The sequence below is a fragment of the Hydra vulgaris genome, chromosome 05, assembly GCF_038396675.1.
Source record: "Hydra vulgaris chromosome 05, alternate assembly HydraT2T_AEP".
Lineage (NCBI taxonomy): Eukaryota > Metazoa > Cnidaria > Hydrozoa > Anthoathecata > Hydridae > Hydra > Hydra vulgaris.
Genome location: NC_088924.1, coordinates 27,826,834 through 27,842,154, shown reverse-complemented (window position 1 = coordinate 27,842,154; position 15,321 = coordinate 27,826,834). Strand labels below are relative to the sequence as shown.

The 15,321-nt window shown below is 30.5% G+C and overlaps 1 protein-coding gene across 4 annotated transcripts in view; it reads right to left on the bottom strand.

Annotated features, from left to right (window-relative positions):
- Window positions 1-15,321, bottom strand: part of LOC136080747 (fibrillin-2-like) — a 177,193-nt gene that overhangs the window by 142,535 nt on the left and 19,337 nt on the right. For all 4 annotated transcript variants that reach the window (XM_065797796.1, XM_065797798.1, XM_065797797.1 and 1 more), the window contains exon 2: window positions 168-311. In XM_065797796.1, the coding sequence (XP_065653868.1) occupies window positions 168-311 (144 nt within the window). The remainder of the gene's footprint in view (window positions 1-167; window positions 312-15,321) is intronic.

Here is a 15,321-nt window from a genome sequence, read left to right as displayed (position 1 = left end):
CTAAGTTGGACAAAATATATATATACCCATTAAGAGTCCAAATTAATGGGATTCTACTAAATATATATAGATATGTATTTATATACAACTTTAAAAATTTGCATTTTAGTACAATACAGTAAAATGTATTAAGAATTTTACTCTTGTTTTTACTTAAAAATATTTACCTTGAGGAGACACAATACCACTAATACTTGAATATAAAACTCTTTGAAAACGATTGCTATTTATTGTTAAGTTCCATGAATCACTTTCATTTGTTTCAAAGCTGGAAGACCAAACATTAGAGTTAGGGATTTGTGACTTTATCTCTAAATTATAATTGGTTGTTTGGTAGAGTTAAATATACACATATATAGTATTTACCCTATGAGTGGCATTTTAATTATGTATTTGTTGATATATATATGTGTGTGTATATATATGTGTGTGTATATATATATATTTATATATATTTATATATATATATATATATATATACATATATATATATATATATATATATATAATATATATATATATATATATATATATATATATATATATATATATATATATATATATATATATATATATATATATATATATATATATATATATATATATATATATATATATATATATATATATATATATATATATATATATAGAATGTACAGAATTAATTTTCTTATACATAATTTTTGCAAGCTTTTTTTCCATCAGATTTTTTACCAGATGATTGCATTTAGCATGAAACTTTTAGTTGTAAAAAAAATGTTCATAAAAAAAAATTATTTATAAAAAAAATATATATATATATATATCAACAAATACATAATTAAAATGCCACTTATAAAGTAAATACTAGGGTAATTCCATGTCAAATGACCCAAAAAATTTTAAAATTGTCACCCTATATATCTATACAGATTTTTATACAGTTGAGAATACTTATTAAAATATGAATTCCTTGAAAATTTTAGCCTCTGGTTCCAAGAATCCAAGAAGATCCTGAAATATGACTTTTTTTTACTTCAAGCAGATACTAGCCTGGGCCCTTTTGTCCCTTAGAAATGCAACGTTTATTTAGAGGTTTCAACTTACATAACTTTTTTTTTTTTAAATATTTTTGATATTTTTACTTAAAAATTTGTACCAGGCCATTTTCTGGGGCAGCAAATCCAATGAAATGATCAGAAATGTAAAAATTTATTTTAAAGTACCTATGTTTTTAAATTTAAATAAATTTAGGCAATTTTTAAGATACCAGATTCCAATGCTCAAAAAACCCATGTGGCCTTGACGATTCCAAAAAAATATATATCAAGCATCATCCTATATTCATTGATCTTTCAAAATGTATAAAGATTTTGATCTGCAAGTATATGGATTTCCATATATGGATAATAGGGCACGGTCCCCACTTTTTTGCAGCAGAGTGTTGTAGTTGATTTTTCACTACCTTCTAGACTAGCTGGAGGTCTAAAACTTTTGGCATTTCTGTAGTGCCAATGAGCATGGATGTTAAAGTTGTTTTCAGGGCCCAAAACACTGGGGGAGGGGGTGAGTCATGGGTCTACTTTTTTATAGCAAAATCTTGTGATAGATTTTTCACTACCATCCAGACAAACTGGAGCTCTGAAACTTTCAGTATTTGTGTTGTCCTGATGGTTATGTTAAAATTGTTTCCAGGGTAGATGTCCAGAGGGTCCATAAGAATGGGGCACTAGGGGTCATGCCCCATTTTTTGAAAAATTTTTTTTTTTTTTTTTTTGCATTTTTTACTAAGTAAAGTTAATTTTGGAAATATTTTTTTCAAAAAACTTTTTTTGTTTATATTTGTTATTTGATTTTTGATCATTCTGTATTATGATCGTTCTTAAAATGTTTTAAGAATGGATTAAAAACAGTCATTCGTCTAAAATAATGATTTTAACAGAATTTTACATAGTATAGTTTAAAACATTTTGAATCAAAAAGAAAACAGATATAACAATATTGATCTGTCAGACAAAAACAATTGAAGAATACCAATTGATGTTATCAGAAGCAATAAACAAGTTAACAGTTAATTCCTACATTGCAAAATGTCAAGCAAGATACCTAAGGCAACAAAAAAAAATTTGGCAAAAGACTGCTTATTGTCTTAGATGATTTTGCAGAAAACTACACGTTTGCAACTCAAGATGAAATCTAAAGTTACCATTGGTGCCAAAGTCGATGTATTTTACACCACGTTGCCCTCTATTTATTAAACAAAATTGACCAGCTCAAAAGAAAATCATTTTGCTTCATGTCAGAAGATAATGAGCATTGGTTGGTTAAAAACATTGGTTTTGTGTATGAACTTAAGACTCAAATAGTTTATTATTTAACGAAAATCATCCTAATATTTCAAATATTCTTTAGAATCTATAGATAGTATTAGTTTTAAACAAACAAGTGAAGATTATAATATAACAGTCATGTTTTCTTTTTCTGATATTTAAAATATTTAACCTAATCAGCAAAATAATATCAATGCATTGAAAATTAAGATTAATGCATTGAAATTCGGTGAATTTGTTCTGTGTAAATATGATACATTTGATTGGATTGGTATGAGCAAGATGTTATGGTAACATTATGCACCCTTCATGGTTCTTTTAACAAACTTTTCTGACCATCTTGAGCAGATGAGTGTTGGTTTTATATCACCAACATAATTTGTACCATTGAAGCATCTGTAACAATAACTGGATGTATGTATAAAATCAACTTTGACTGTTGACACATCCAAGCAAATCTCAACACAATCTTGAGACTTTATATTTTTGTATTTTATTTTGTAAATAATTAAATAAAACAGAACAAGTACAAATCAAAAAAAATTTTTGAAAACAATACTATTTTTACTTTATTAAAAATCCAAAAAAAAAAAATTTTTCTGAGAAAATAAGTGGGGCGTACCCCAGTGGCCTATGACATTGACCCTCTGTTCGTCTGGAAACAATTTTAACACATGTTCATTAGGACTACACAAATGCTGAAAGTTTCAGAGCTCACATCACAATCGCAAGATCCTACTACAAAAAAATGGGCCACTTGCCCCAGTCCCCCTAATGTCTTGGGACCCTGAAAATAATTTTAACATGCACATTCATTGGCATTACAGAAATTCAAAAATTTTCAGAGCTCCAGCTAGTCTGGAAGTTAGTGAAAAGTCAATTGCAATAATCCGCTACAAAAAAGTGGAAACCATGTCCATTATCCATATATGGAAATCCATATACTTGCAGATTAAAATCTTTATATTTTTTGAAAGATCAATGAATATAGAATGATGTGTAACATTTAATTTTTTTTGATATCATCAAGGCAACATGAGTTTCTTGAGCATTGAAATCTGGTATGTTAAAAATTCTATAAATTTGTTTAAATTGATAAATACAGGTACTTAAAAATAAATTTTTTCATTTCTGATCATTTCATTGGATTCGTCACCCCTAAAAATAGCCAGTTATAAGTTTTTAAGTAAAAATACCAAATATTTTTGAAGTTATATGACTTGAAACCTCTAAATAAATGATGCAAATTTGAGGGGGCAAGAGGGGCATGGCCAGTATCTGCTAAAAGTAAAGCGGTCATATTTCATGATTTTCTTGAAGCCAGAGGCTAAAAATTTCAAAGAACTCTTATTTCACTGAGCACTATGTATGAAAAGTCAGCAAAATCTGAGATGTACGGTGACATGACCTGGGTCATTTGACATGGAATTACCCACTAGTCAATGGAGTGACATCAATAAAAAAAACGTTAAAATAACAAGAGAGAATTAAAAAATAAAAATAAACAAGAAGCTGTTGTAAAAAAAATTTAAATAAAAAATAATATCATAAACAATATATAGATACATATATACAACAAAACATAATATATATACAACCACAACATAAACAACAACAAAATAACAATAAAAACAACAGCAACAGTAGTAATAACAATATATAACAGTAGTATAATATATTATACATAATGGTTATTAACACTTAACTAATTTTGAACATGTCAATTCTATAATTTTTTTCTGATAGCAAGTTTGCTATGAATACTTTTTAAAAAAAATCATTCTGTTCTTTGTTTTTTTCATAAAATGAGCTAAAGTTGATAATTTTGTTTGCAAATTGGAAATTTTTGTGACTTTGAAGGGCTTGATTTTAAAAACTTGATTAATAATTCCTTATTTTAAAAACTTGATTAAACATCCTTTAAAACTTCAGTTGCATTCAAAAGTTATAAGTCCTCAAAGAGAGCTGGATCAAGATTTTCAGAAGAAAGCCTAGGTCATATAAATTTTCCAATGAAATAAATTAATAAATAGTTCATTGAGTTTTAAAATACTAGAATGTCAATCTAAAAATAAACTAAAAACTTCTTTCTTTAAGAAGCTAAGTAATTCCTATTAAATCCTATAATCATTACGAGAAAGTTTACTAGATAATAGGTACAAGAATATATTATTTTGTATATTGTCAATATACAACTCAAGATATTAAAATTTATTAATGTACGTCAAGTGTATTTGTAGGCCTTGGGAGTGAGAACAGTTCTTTATTTTCTTTGATACATGTATCAAAGAAAATAATGAACTGTTCTCACTTATTACTATTGTAGAAATAATAATATAATGATTAAAGGTTAAATTATATAAAGTTAAGAAAATACTACTTTTCTATGCTATTAATCGAATCTTACAAAATAATTGCGTTTGTTTTGATTTTGGCCTTTAAATATTTTCGCTCTCCGTCGGAGGTATTTTTATATTGTTAACAATTCAATTCAATTCATATATATTCTGAAATAGTTGTTACATTCACGGAAGTTTACAAATAGTACATGTACTAATCTTAAGTAAAAACCTTGTAAATAAAAGCTACTAAATATCAAAGGTGGGCACTTCCGATAAAAGTTCCGATAATCGATAATCGATAATTATCGGATTAAGAAAAAATTATCGATTATCGGACTAACCTAACTATCGGACTATCGATTATTGGACCGGCAAAGTTGAACTTCCGATAAAGCGATAATTATCGGATCAAAGAAAAATTATCGTAATAAAATTTTTTTTAAAACTATCGGACTAAATTATCGGACCGACTCAAAACTATCGGACTAAATTATCGGACAGACTCAAAACTATCTGACTTCTATTTTTTAAAATGTTCATATATTTAATATTTTGAATTTCAAAATTGGAGTATTTTTCACGAAAAAGACGACATTTAGACAGCCTTCCGCGGCATTCTTGGACAGGTGGCGCGTAATTTGAACAATTTATAATAGTAACTCCGCTCTCGCTGGGTCCTTGCTGCATTCATTTCATCGTTCTGAGTATCACCAGAAGAGTCTGAGTGTCTCTGTGCTTTTAACAGCAGTTAAGTCTGTTAAGTTAAGTTTTTTTTTTTTTTCAGTTAAGTTTTTTTTCACCGCAATTTTCACCGCGAACGGACGTGTTTTTAAGAGCGTTTTAAAAAACTTATAATAATCGCGAAAAACTTTACACCAGCACAACTTAAAGAAATCCTTGAAAATCATGAGAATACTATGATGAAAATTTTTAATGATCGGATAGAAAAAATGGAAATTAAATTTAATAACTTAAAAGATGAAAACTTTACGTTAAAAAAAGAATTATCTGAGGTACAGAAAGCTGTTGAATTTATTAGCAAAAGCTATGATAAAATAATAATTGAACTTACAGAATTAAAAAAAACAGAGTCGAAAAAATCACCAGATATAAGTAATATTGAAAATGGAAACAATAACATTGAAGAGAAAATAGCAGAACTAGAAGACAGAAGCCGTAGAAACAGATTGAGATTTGTTGGGATTGAAGATAAAGCTAATGAAACTTGGGAAGAAAGTCAACAAAAAATCAAAGAATTCCTCAATACGAAGCTTCATATACAAGAAAATATTTTAATAGATAGAGCCCATCGAGTTGGAAAAGAAACAGGAAAAAACAGATCAATGGTTGTTCGATTTCAAAACTACAAAGACAAAGCCCTAGTGTTAAACAAATATACGACGATGAAGCTTTGGAACGAGCGGTTGTACGTTAACGAAGACTTAAGCGATTTTACAATAAATTTACGAAGAAAGCTTTTCAAAGAAGCGAAGGAATTGCGAGCGAAAGGTAAGTTTGCTAAAGTAACTTACAATAAATTAATTACTCGTGACCTATAATTATAAAGGAATTCTTTTAATATTCTATAATCAAATTTAAAAACAAAAATGGATGTCTACGAATCCTTTACTTTTAATTTTCATAATAAATACTTAAAATCAGATCTTAATTCAGATCCAGATGTCAACTTTTTTAATGATGTGAACACACGTTGTTCTTATCTTTATCCCAATAAGTTAAAAGAATTTCTTAATAAAAACGGCACTGAAAATCAAAAAATCAGAATCCTTCACATTAATATTAGAAGTCTGAATAAAAATTTTGAAAAGTTTTGTGATTTTTTAGATGAAACTGAAAATATTTTTAATATAATTTGCTTAACAGAAACATGGATTTCTTCGAATGAGTTTAAAAATAATTCCATTTTCCATCTTCCAGGTTCTGAAACAATTTTGTTAGAAAGACAAACAAATAAACGGGGTGGAGGAGTTCTGATTTACGTTAAGGAACACATTGTATATCATATTAGGAATGGTATGTGCGTTTCTGACGGTGATAAAGAAATCGTAACTATTGAAATTTTAAACAATAAAAAAAAAAGTATTCTATTAAGCTGCTGTTATAGACCACCGGATGGTGCGTCTGAAAATCTTAGTTTCTTTTTACAGCGTAATATCATTCACAAAGGTAGCAAAGAAAACAAAATTACTTTTATAATTGGAGATTTCAACACGAACTGTCTAATTTATAGTATAGATAAAAAAGTAAAAAGTTTTTATGATGAAATATTTATGGCAGGAGCTCTTCCTTTAATTAATCGCCCTACTAGAATAACCAAAACTTCAACGACGTTGATTGACAATATTTTTACAACAGATATTTATAATAAGAAATTACAAAAAGGAATTATAAAAACCGACATATCCGATCATTTCCCCATTTTTCTTACAATTCATACTGTATCCTCTAATAACCCCGAAAGACAAAATATAATAAAAAAACGTGTCTTCAAAGAAAACAATATAAAATCCTTTCAATATCAATTATCACTTCTGCATTGGAAACATATTAACTTTAGTGATGACGCAAATAAAATATATAATAAGTTCTTTGATACTTTCTTCTCAATATACAATGCAAACTTTCCACTTTGTGAACAAATAACAAAAAAAAAAACCTTGAATAGTCCATGGATTACCAAAGGACTTAGAAAATCCTCTAAAATCAAACAGAAACTATATATAAAATATTTAAAAACAAAATCAGATGAAAACCAACAAAAATATAAAAATTACCAACATTTATTTGAAAAAATTCGTAAAAAACTTAAAAAAAATTATTATTCAAATTTAATGAGTAAATTTAAAAACGACTCAAAAAATACTTGGAGAACGTTGAAAGAAATAACAGGAAAACAAAAAACAAATTCAAACTACCTTCCTAAAGTAATTAGAATAAATAAAACAAATATATATGAACCAAACGAAATTGCAAACGAGCTTAATAAATATTTTATTGATATAGGAATTAATTGGCAAATAAGATTCCTATTACGGAAAAAACTTTTAGTGATTTCCTAGAGCCTATAAATAATTCGCTTTTTATAGATAATTTATATTCTGACTTATCTTTTGATGAGTTTGAGAGAGCTTACAAATCTCTTAAAAGAAACAAAGCTACAGGTGCGGACGAAATAAATGGCAACATAGTCATAGATTGCTTTGAAAATTTAAAATGTATTCTTTATAAAGTGTTCAGGGCATTTATACAGCAAGGTGTATTCCCCGACCAATTAAAAATAGCTAAAGTTACTCCAATTTACAAAGACGGAAAAAAATCAAATATTAGTAAATATCGCCCTATCTCAGTTCTTTCAACCTTCTCGAAAATTTTAGAAAGAATTATATACAATAGAACATACAAATACCTTAATCTAAATAAACTTCTATATAAAAATCAATTCGGTTTTAAAAAAAATTGTTCAACTGAACAAGCCATTACACAGTTCATTCGTGAAATTTCCAATTCATTTGGTAGATCACAATATACACTAGGTATTTTCATTGACCTATCAAAAGCATTCGACACGGTCGATCACAAAATTCTACTTAAGAAACTCAAATTTTATGGAATTAATGGCAAATTAATAAAATGGTATAAAAGTTATTTGACAAATAGAAAACAATTTGTTTTCTATGGAGATTATTTTCAAAATGAAAAATTAATTGACATAAAATGTGGTGTTCCACAAGGTTCTATTCTAGGCCCACTTTTGTTTTTAGTCTATATAAATGATTTAAATAAAGCTTCTAACCTTATGAGTATCATGTTTGCGGACGATACTAATTTATTTCTGTCAAACAGTGACATTTATGAGCTTTTTTCAAATATGAATAAAGAACTCAATCACATCTCCAACTGGTTTAAGTGCAACAAGTTAACGTTAAACATTGACAAAACAAAATGGATCCTTTTCCACTCCCTCGCAAAAAAGCGTTTTTTACCAAATAATTTACCTAAACTTTTCATTGATAAAATTGAAATAAAAAAGGAGTCGGTCACAAGATTTTTAGGCATTTACATTGATGAAAATATTACATGGAAGTATCATATCGACTTTATTTCTACTAAATTGGCCAAAAGTATTGGAATTCTATATAAGGTCAGATACTATCTAAATAAACAAAATTTAATTCAACTCTACTACTCATTTATACATAGCTATATAAATTATGCCAATATTGTTTGGGGAAGTACCTCTAAAAGTAAGTTACGAAATCTCTACCATCGTCAGAAACACGCGATGCGTTTAATATGTTTTGAAAATCGTTTTTCTCATTCTAATATTTTGTTTAAAAACGTTAAAGCACTTAACGTTTACGAACTCAATGTCTATAATATTTTATGTTTTATGTTTCGTTGTAAAAGTGAACAACCATTGTTCATTTTTAAAGATCTTTTTACCCATAAAGCTATAAACAAATATACTTTACGAAATAATAATTTAATAATTGAACCCTTTTGTCAAACAAAGTTTAATCAATTTTGCATAAACTATCGAGCACCGTATTTATGGAACAAAATTGTTGTTCCAAATTTTGATTTGTCAATTTCGTTTTCTGTTTTTAAAACTAAATTAAAAAACTTTATTCTTTCTACTGACAATATATATAAATATTTTTGAAATGTAAAATTATTTTCTGTTTTTGTTTATTCTACATTGTTAATAATTATTAAATCAATTGTATTTTTATTATATTATATATACACGTTTGATATATTTTATATGGTTCTGACGACAAGATCTTTTGGATCTTCTTTCAGATACCAAGTTTATGTATTGTTATATTGTTATATTACGATTAATAATTGTAAACTAAAAAAAAAAAAAAAAGTCTGCTATTATTAAAATGGACAGATTTTTGATCCCTTCAACAAGGCGGCCTTCTAGCGCCATGAGCCTAAGTGATGAAGAGCAAGTCTGTGAAGGCACTACCAGCCGGGAAGTCAGCCCGTTAACACAGGAAAATGTCGCTTCTTTAGCCAGGACTGACATATCCAGTCAGGGGGACAACCAGATTGCTCATAACAGCGGAACCAGCAGGACCAGCTTGTCCGAGCCCCTGCCCTTTGTCTTACAGTGCATCAAATCCTACTTTGGACCAGGCAAAGGCAGTTTGAAGATGAAGTGCAAGGCCACAATGTGCAACAAGGAGATCAGCTACGCAGCGTCCTCTTACAACAACCTCAAGGTCCACTACAAAACACAGCACCCTCTGGATTATCCGGCCTTCGTTGCTGCCCTGAGCGCCGGCTCCAAGCGTGGCAGACACTCTTCTGGAGCAAGGTATATTTAATTTTAATAGTTACAGGTTTCTTTAGTATAATATCTCCAGTATTAATGTATCTGATGTATAATATCTTCCGTATACAGGTATCTGTTGTATAATATCTTCAGTATACAGGTATCTGTTGTAAAAAAGACTTCAGTATACAGGTATCTGTTGTATAATATCTTCAGTATACAGGTATCTGTTGTAAAATATCTTCAGTATACAGTTATCTGTTGTGTTGTATAATAACTTCAGTACACAGGTATCTGTTCAACAGATACCTGTGTACTGAAGATATTATTCAACAAATACCTGTATACTGAAGATATTTTACAACAGATACCTGTATACTGAAGATATTTTACAACAGATGCCTGTGTACTGAAGTTATTATACAACAGATACCTGTATACAGAACATATTTTACAACAGATTCTGTTGTAAAATATGTTAAATGTTATATGATAAAAAATTTTTATCAGCAACTTCACATGTTTTATGTTACAGAATTTCCCATTTAATATGAAAAGGGAACAATTTTTTTCTGTACATGTTTGTAAAAAGGTTCGATTAAGAGCTGGATCCTTAACTTCGGATATGGATCTATATCAAAAAGTTTCAGATCTGGAACACTGATAGTAAGAAAGTCTCTTTAAATAGGTTTGTTGTAAATTTTTTCTTTTTTTTCAGTGACACTTCAGAAGGCGGGGTCCTTCCTCCTGCGAAGAAACAAAACAGCATCAAGTACGCTTTGAAAGAGAAACTTGACCAGAAAAAGGCCCTTAATCTCTACTATAACTTCTTCATCAAAGACATTGTGCCCGCTCACCTGACAGACTCTCCTGCCTTGAGGGATTTTTTGAAACTGCTGAATCCAAACTTCATTGTCCCTTCCAGGAGGAAGCTCAGCAGGGACATAGCCGTGAGAGGAGAGGAGGCCAAATGCATCCTGACCAATCTCCTGGCAAAAGTCAGCTATGTGGCGACCACAGCAGACAGCTGGAGCGCCCACAACAGGGCCTTTATTGGAATGACAGTGCATTATATCAACCCTGTCAACCTCGACAGAAAAAATGCTATCCTGGGCATAAAGGAGATAAAAGTCCAGCAAACTGGTGCCTACCTCGCCAGGGTCATGCTCGACCTGCACCAGGAGTTCGGCATCTCCACTAAGGTCATCAGCACAACAACTGACAATGGTGCTAACTATGTTGCCGCCTGCAAGATCCTGCTGGGTGGAGATGCAGAGGAGGGTGAAGAGGAGTTTGAAGAGGTAGGCTAATCGTTATTGTAAAAAAAAAAATGATTTAATTTCAAAGTTTAACTTTTGCTTATTGAACAGCCCAGATTGAGTAAGAAATGTTGGTAAAATGAAAAGATTTAATCAATTAAAATTTGATTAGTATTGAAATTATTTTAAGACAGGAATCTATATATTTGATAAAAAACCATACCCCCCCTTCCCCTTTGTGAACTTTTTTCCCCTTTTATATTTAAAAAAATATATATTTGTATATGGTTCTGGGACCATATTCCCCCTGCAACCGGGGTATTTCCCAATATATAGACCCCTGATTTAAGAAGAGCTCATCCAATAAGAAATTTATTTGAATGTGGATTTCATCCATTCTTTTCTTTTTGAAAGAAATAGATTAGTTTAAACTATTTTAAATGTTGTTATTACCATACATATTAGTTATTATTACCTTATTATTTATTTATTTTCTAATTCACTAATGAATTCAGGAGGATTGTGACCCTGACCTTGACTCTGATGAGGCTGTTGTCATGACCATCTTGGTGGAGGACCTCCTGTAGGAGTGGATGGATGATGAGGTCTGCAAAGAGCTGCCCAAGCACCGCTGCTGTGCAGCCCACACAGTCAACTTGATGGCAACATCAGACATTAGCAAGGTGATTTTTTACACCTAAGTTTTAATAGAATATTTTAAGTTAAGTTAAGTATTATTTAATTATTTGTTACTAACTCTAACTTATCAATTTTTAAACGTAATTTTAAATGTTAATATAATTTCTAAGGTGCCAGGCTGGAACTATGGTGGGAGGGCTCCCTTCACTAAGACAGATGGCAAGGCACAGGGATTGTGGAATTGTCAGAACAGGAGGACAGTGGCGGCCAATCAGATCAAGGAGGCCATCGGTAAAAAGCTTCAGACACCAGGGGTGACACGCTGGAACTCATACTACGATTCCTGTGCTGCTCTGCTTGAGGTGCTGGAGGACCGAGATATGATGGAAAAGCTGAATGCTGTAATGCTTAAGCAAAGCTTGCCTTATTTGTACAGTACTGATAAGGACCTGCTCGCTCAGTACTGCAAGATAATGAAACCGGTTGCAACATGCCTGGACACCCTGCAGTCTGAAGTGAATGCCTATATGGGCATTCTCCTGCCTACTATTAAGCTGATGAAGGACCAAGTAGCAGGCTTGAGGAGGGATAACAGCATTGTTGAGGGGCAGGCGTTGATAACATACCTGCTGGAGAACCCTCAAAATCCACGTGTGGCCTTGAAGGGGAGGTTTGAGAAGATGTTTGAGGATAAGGACCTTCTAGTGGCCACTGCCCTCCACCCCCATTTCAAGCTAAGTGTGGTTGGGTATCTTAACCCAGCCTTGAAAGGTGACATCAAGAGGCAAATTGTCAGACAGATGGTGATCAGGGCCAGCCCTGGAGAAGAGACTGGTGGAGAGACTGGCCAGATGCAGAAAGAAGATGAGGAGGACCCCTTCAAGTACATGAGGGACGACGACGATCTGTTGGCAAGAAAGGGTGTCCTTGAGGAGGACATTGAAAAAGCTTACGATGAGTTGAACAGAATTAGAGTGAACAGTAAACTACGTGTCTCTTATGACCAGTTCCCCCTGCTCCACAGAGTTGCCTGGTTGGATATGTTCCTCAAGTACAACGCCTCCCTCCCCTCCTCCGCAGCTGTGGAGAGGCTGTTCAGTAGTGGTTCAGATATCTTGAGGCCTAAGCGGTCGAACCTGACAGCCGACAACTTTGAAAAACTTGTTTTTATCAAGGGTAACCTTCCCTTGCTTTCTTAAAATAAATTTTTTGTACGTTTTCTTTTTACAACTTTCTAAAATTTGTTGGAAAAATTACCATTCTCTTTTTTGTCGAAATTTTCTAATGCAAAAATTTTTGTTGTTATTTTTTTTATATGCTGGACAGCAATTTTTCTATATACCACCATGGCATACTGCTTTGGGTGACAAGATAAACTATAAGATGCATTTAGTTATTTATGTTTTTGATATTTTGAGATAATTATGATCGGAACATGCATTTTGGAGGTCAACATGTTAAAAAAAAACCTCAGAGGAAATTTTTTTATTCTGGAATTTTTTAACATTAATACACAAGATCTTTCAAGAGAAGAGATAATTTCATCAATTAATTTTTTTAACTAAGATTATCGGACTTAAATTATCGGACAGGTAAATCTGGGAAATTATCGGACTTAAAATTATCGGATTGGTCTTTTTTTTGAACTATCGGACTATCGATTATCGGACCGGTGAATCTGGAAAATTATCGGACTATCGATTATCGGATTAAGAAAATAAACTATCGGACTATCGATTATCGGATTAAGAAAAAATTATCGGGTGCCCACCTTTGCTAAATATATTGTTAATGTTAATAGTAATATTAATCGTCCACAGCTGTAACAAAGCAAACATTAAAAGTTAAAGGAGTAAAATACTAATAATGATAATAATAAGAGTGGTAGTAGTAACAATACTAACAATACAATAATAAGAGTATAATGATAATAATAAAAATAAAATGACAACAATAAAAATAATTACAATAATCATAAAAAGAATAATAGTCATTTAGTATTAGTCACACACATACACCTTTTATTAATGTGATTTATATTATTATCATATTTTATTAATGTGATTTATACTATACTGTGATTTACAAACTCAAATAGATAATCAAATATATTAATAAAGTTGGTTATATAAAAACCTTACACGACAGTAATTATGAAAATATTAGAATATAATATTATGTTCATACACACATTATGTTACATACACACATATATAGACACATATATAAACACACATATATATATACATACACATATACATATATATACATACACATACACACATATATACACACACACATATATACATGCATATATATATACATACATACATACATATATATATATACATATACACATATATATATATACATACATATACATACACATACACACACACAAATATATATATATAAATATATATACTTACATACACACGCACACATATATATACACATATAAATATATACAAACATATACATACACACATACACATCCATGTATACATATACACTTACATACATATACACTCACACTTATTCACATGAGCTTATCACAAACACTTATACATATATACGCATATCATTGGATTTATAAACTGTATTTGATTAGGAAGGAATGGAATAGGTTACTCTTAAAAACATAAATTGAATGAAGAGCTTTTAGGTCATAGGGAAGGTTATTCCAAGATTTTATACTTTGGTTTTTTATGGACTTATATCCATAAGTAACAGAACGATGATTTAAGACTGCAAGATTGAGATTATCAGTTGATCGAAGATAGTATCGGTTATTTGCATTTTTTGGAAAGAAATTGTTGAAGGTAAGAGGTAGGTTTTTGTGTTGGTGGTTCCAGACAAACTGGCAATTCAAGAATTGAACAAGGTCACATAGTTTAAGGATCTTAGAAGTAAGATAAAGCACATTAGGATTGGATTTGTAATTCTGAAAATGTATTATTTTTAAAGCTTTGTTTTGAAGATGAGATATCCTTAAGACTTCTTGCTGTTGAGATTGTCCCCATATTTGACAAGCATATCGTATATACGAGCCAAAAATGGCATGATATATGTTTAACAATGCTTTCAGATTGACATAATGGCGAACTTTAGCCAGCATTCCATTTGATCTGCTCAATTTTAAGGCTAAGTCTTTGAGGTGGGATACAAACGATAGGTTGGAATCAATTATAATTCCAAGATATTTGATTGAGTTTACAGGAATGATTTTCTGGCCACTTAATCTGAAGTTTAAATTTTTATTGATTTTTGTTTTTTTAGATTTGAATATGACCAGTTCAGTTTTGTTACAGTTGAGGGAAAGCTTATTTGAGCGAAGCCACTGAATTAAATTGGCAAGATCATGATTAATGTATTTGTTAATTTTTTTTAAAGATTTGTTGATAATGAGCAAGTTAGTATCATCAGCAAAGTGGTAAGGAGTTGCATACTTAATTGAGTTATTGAGG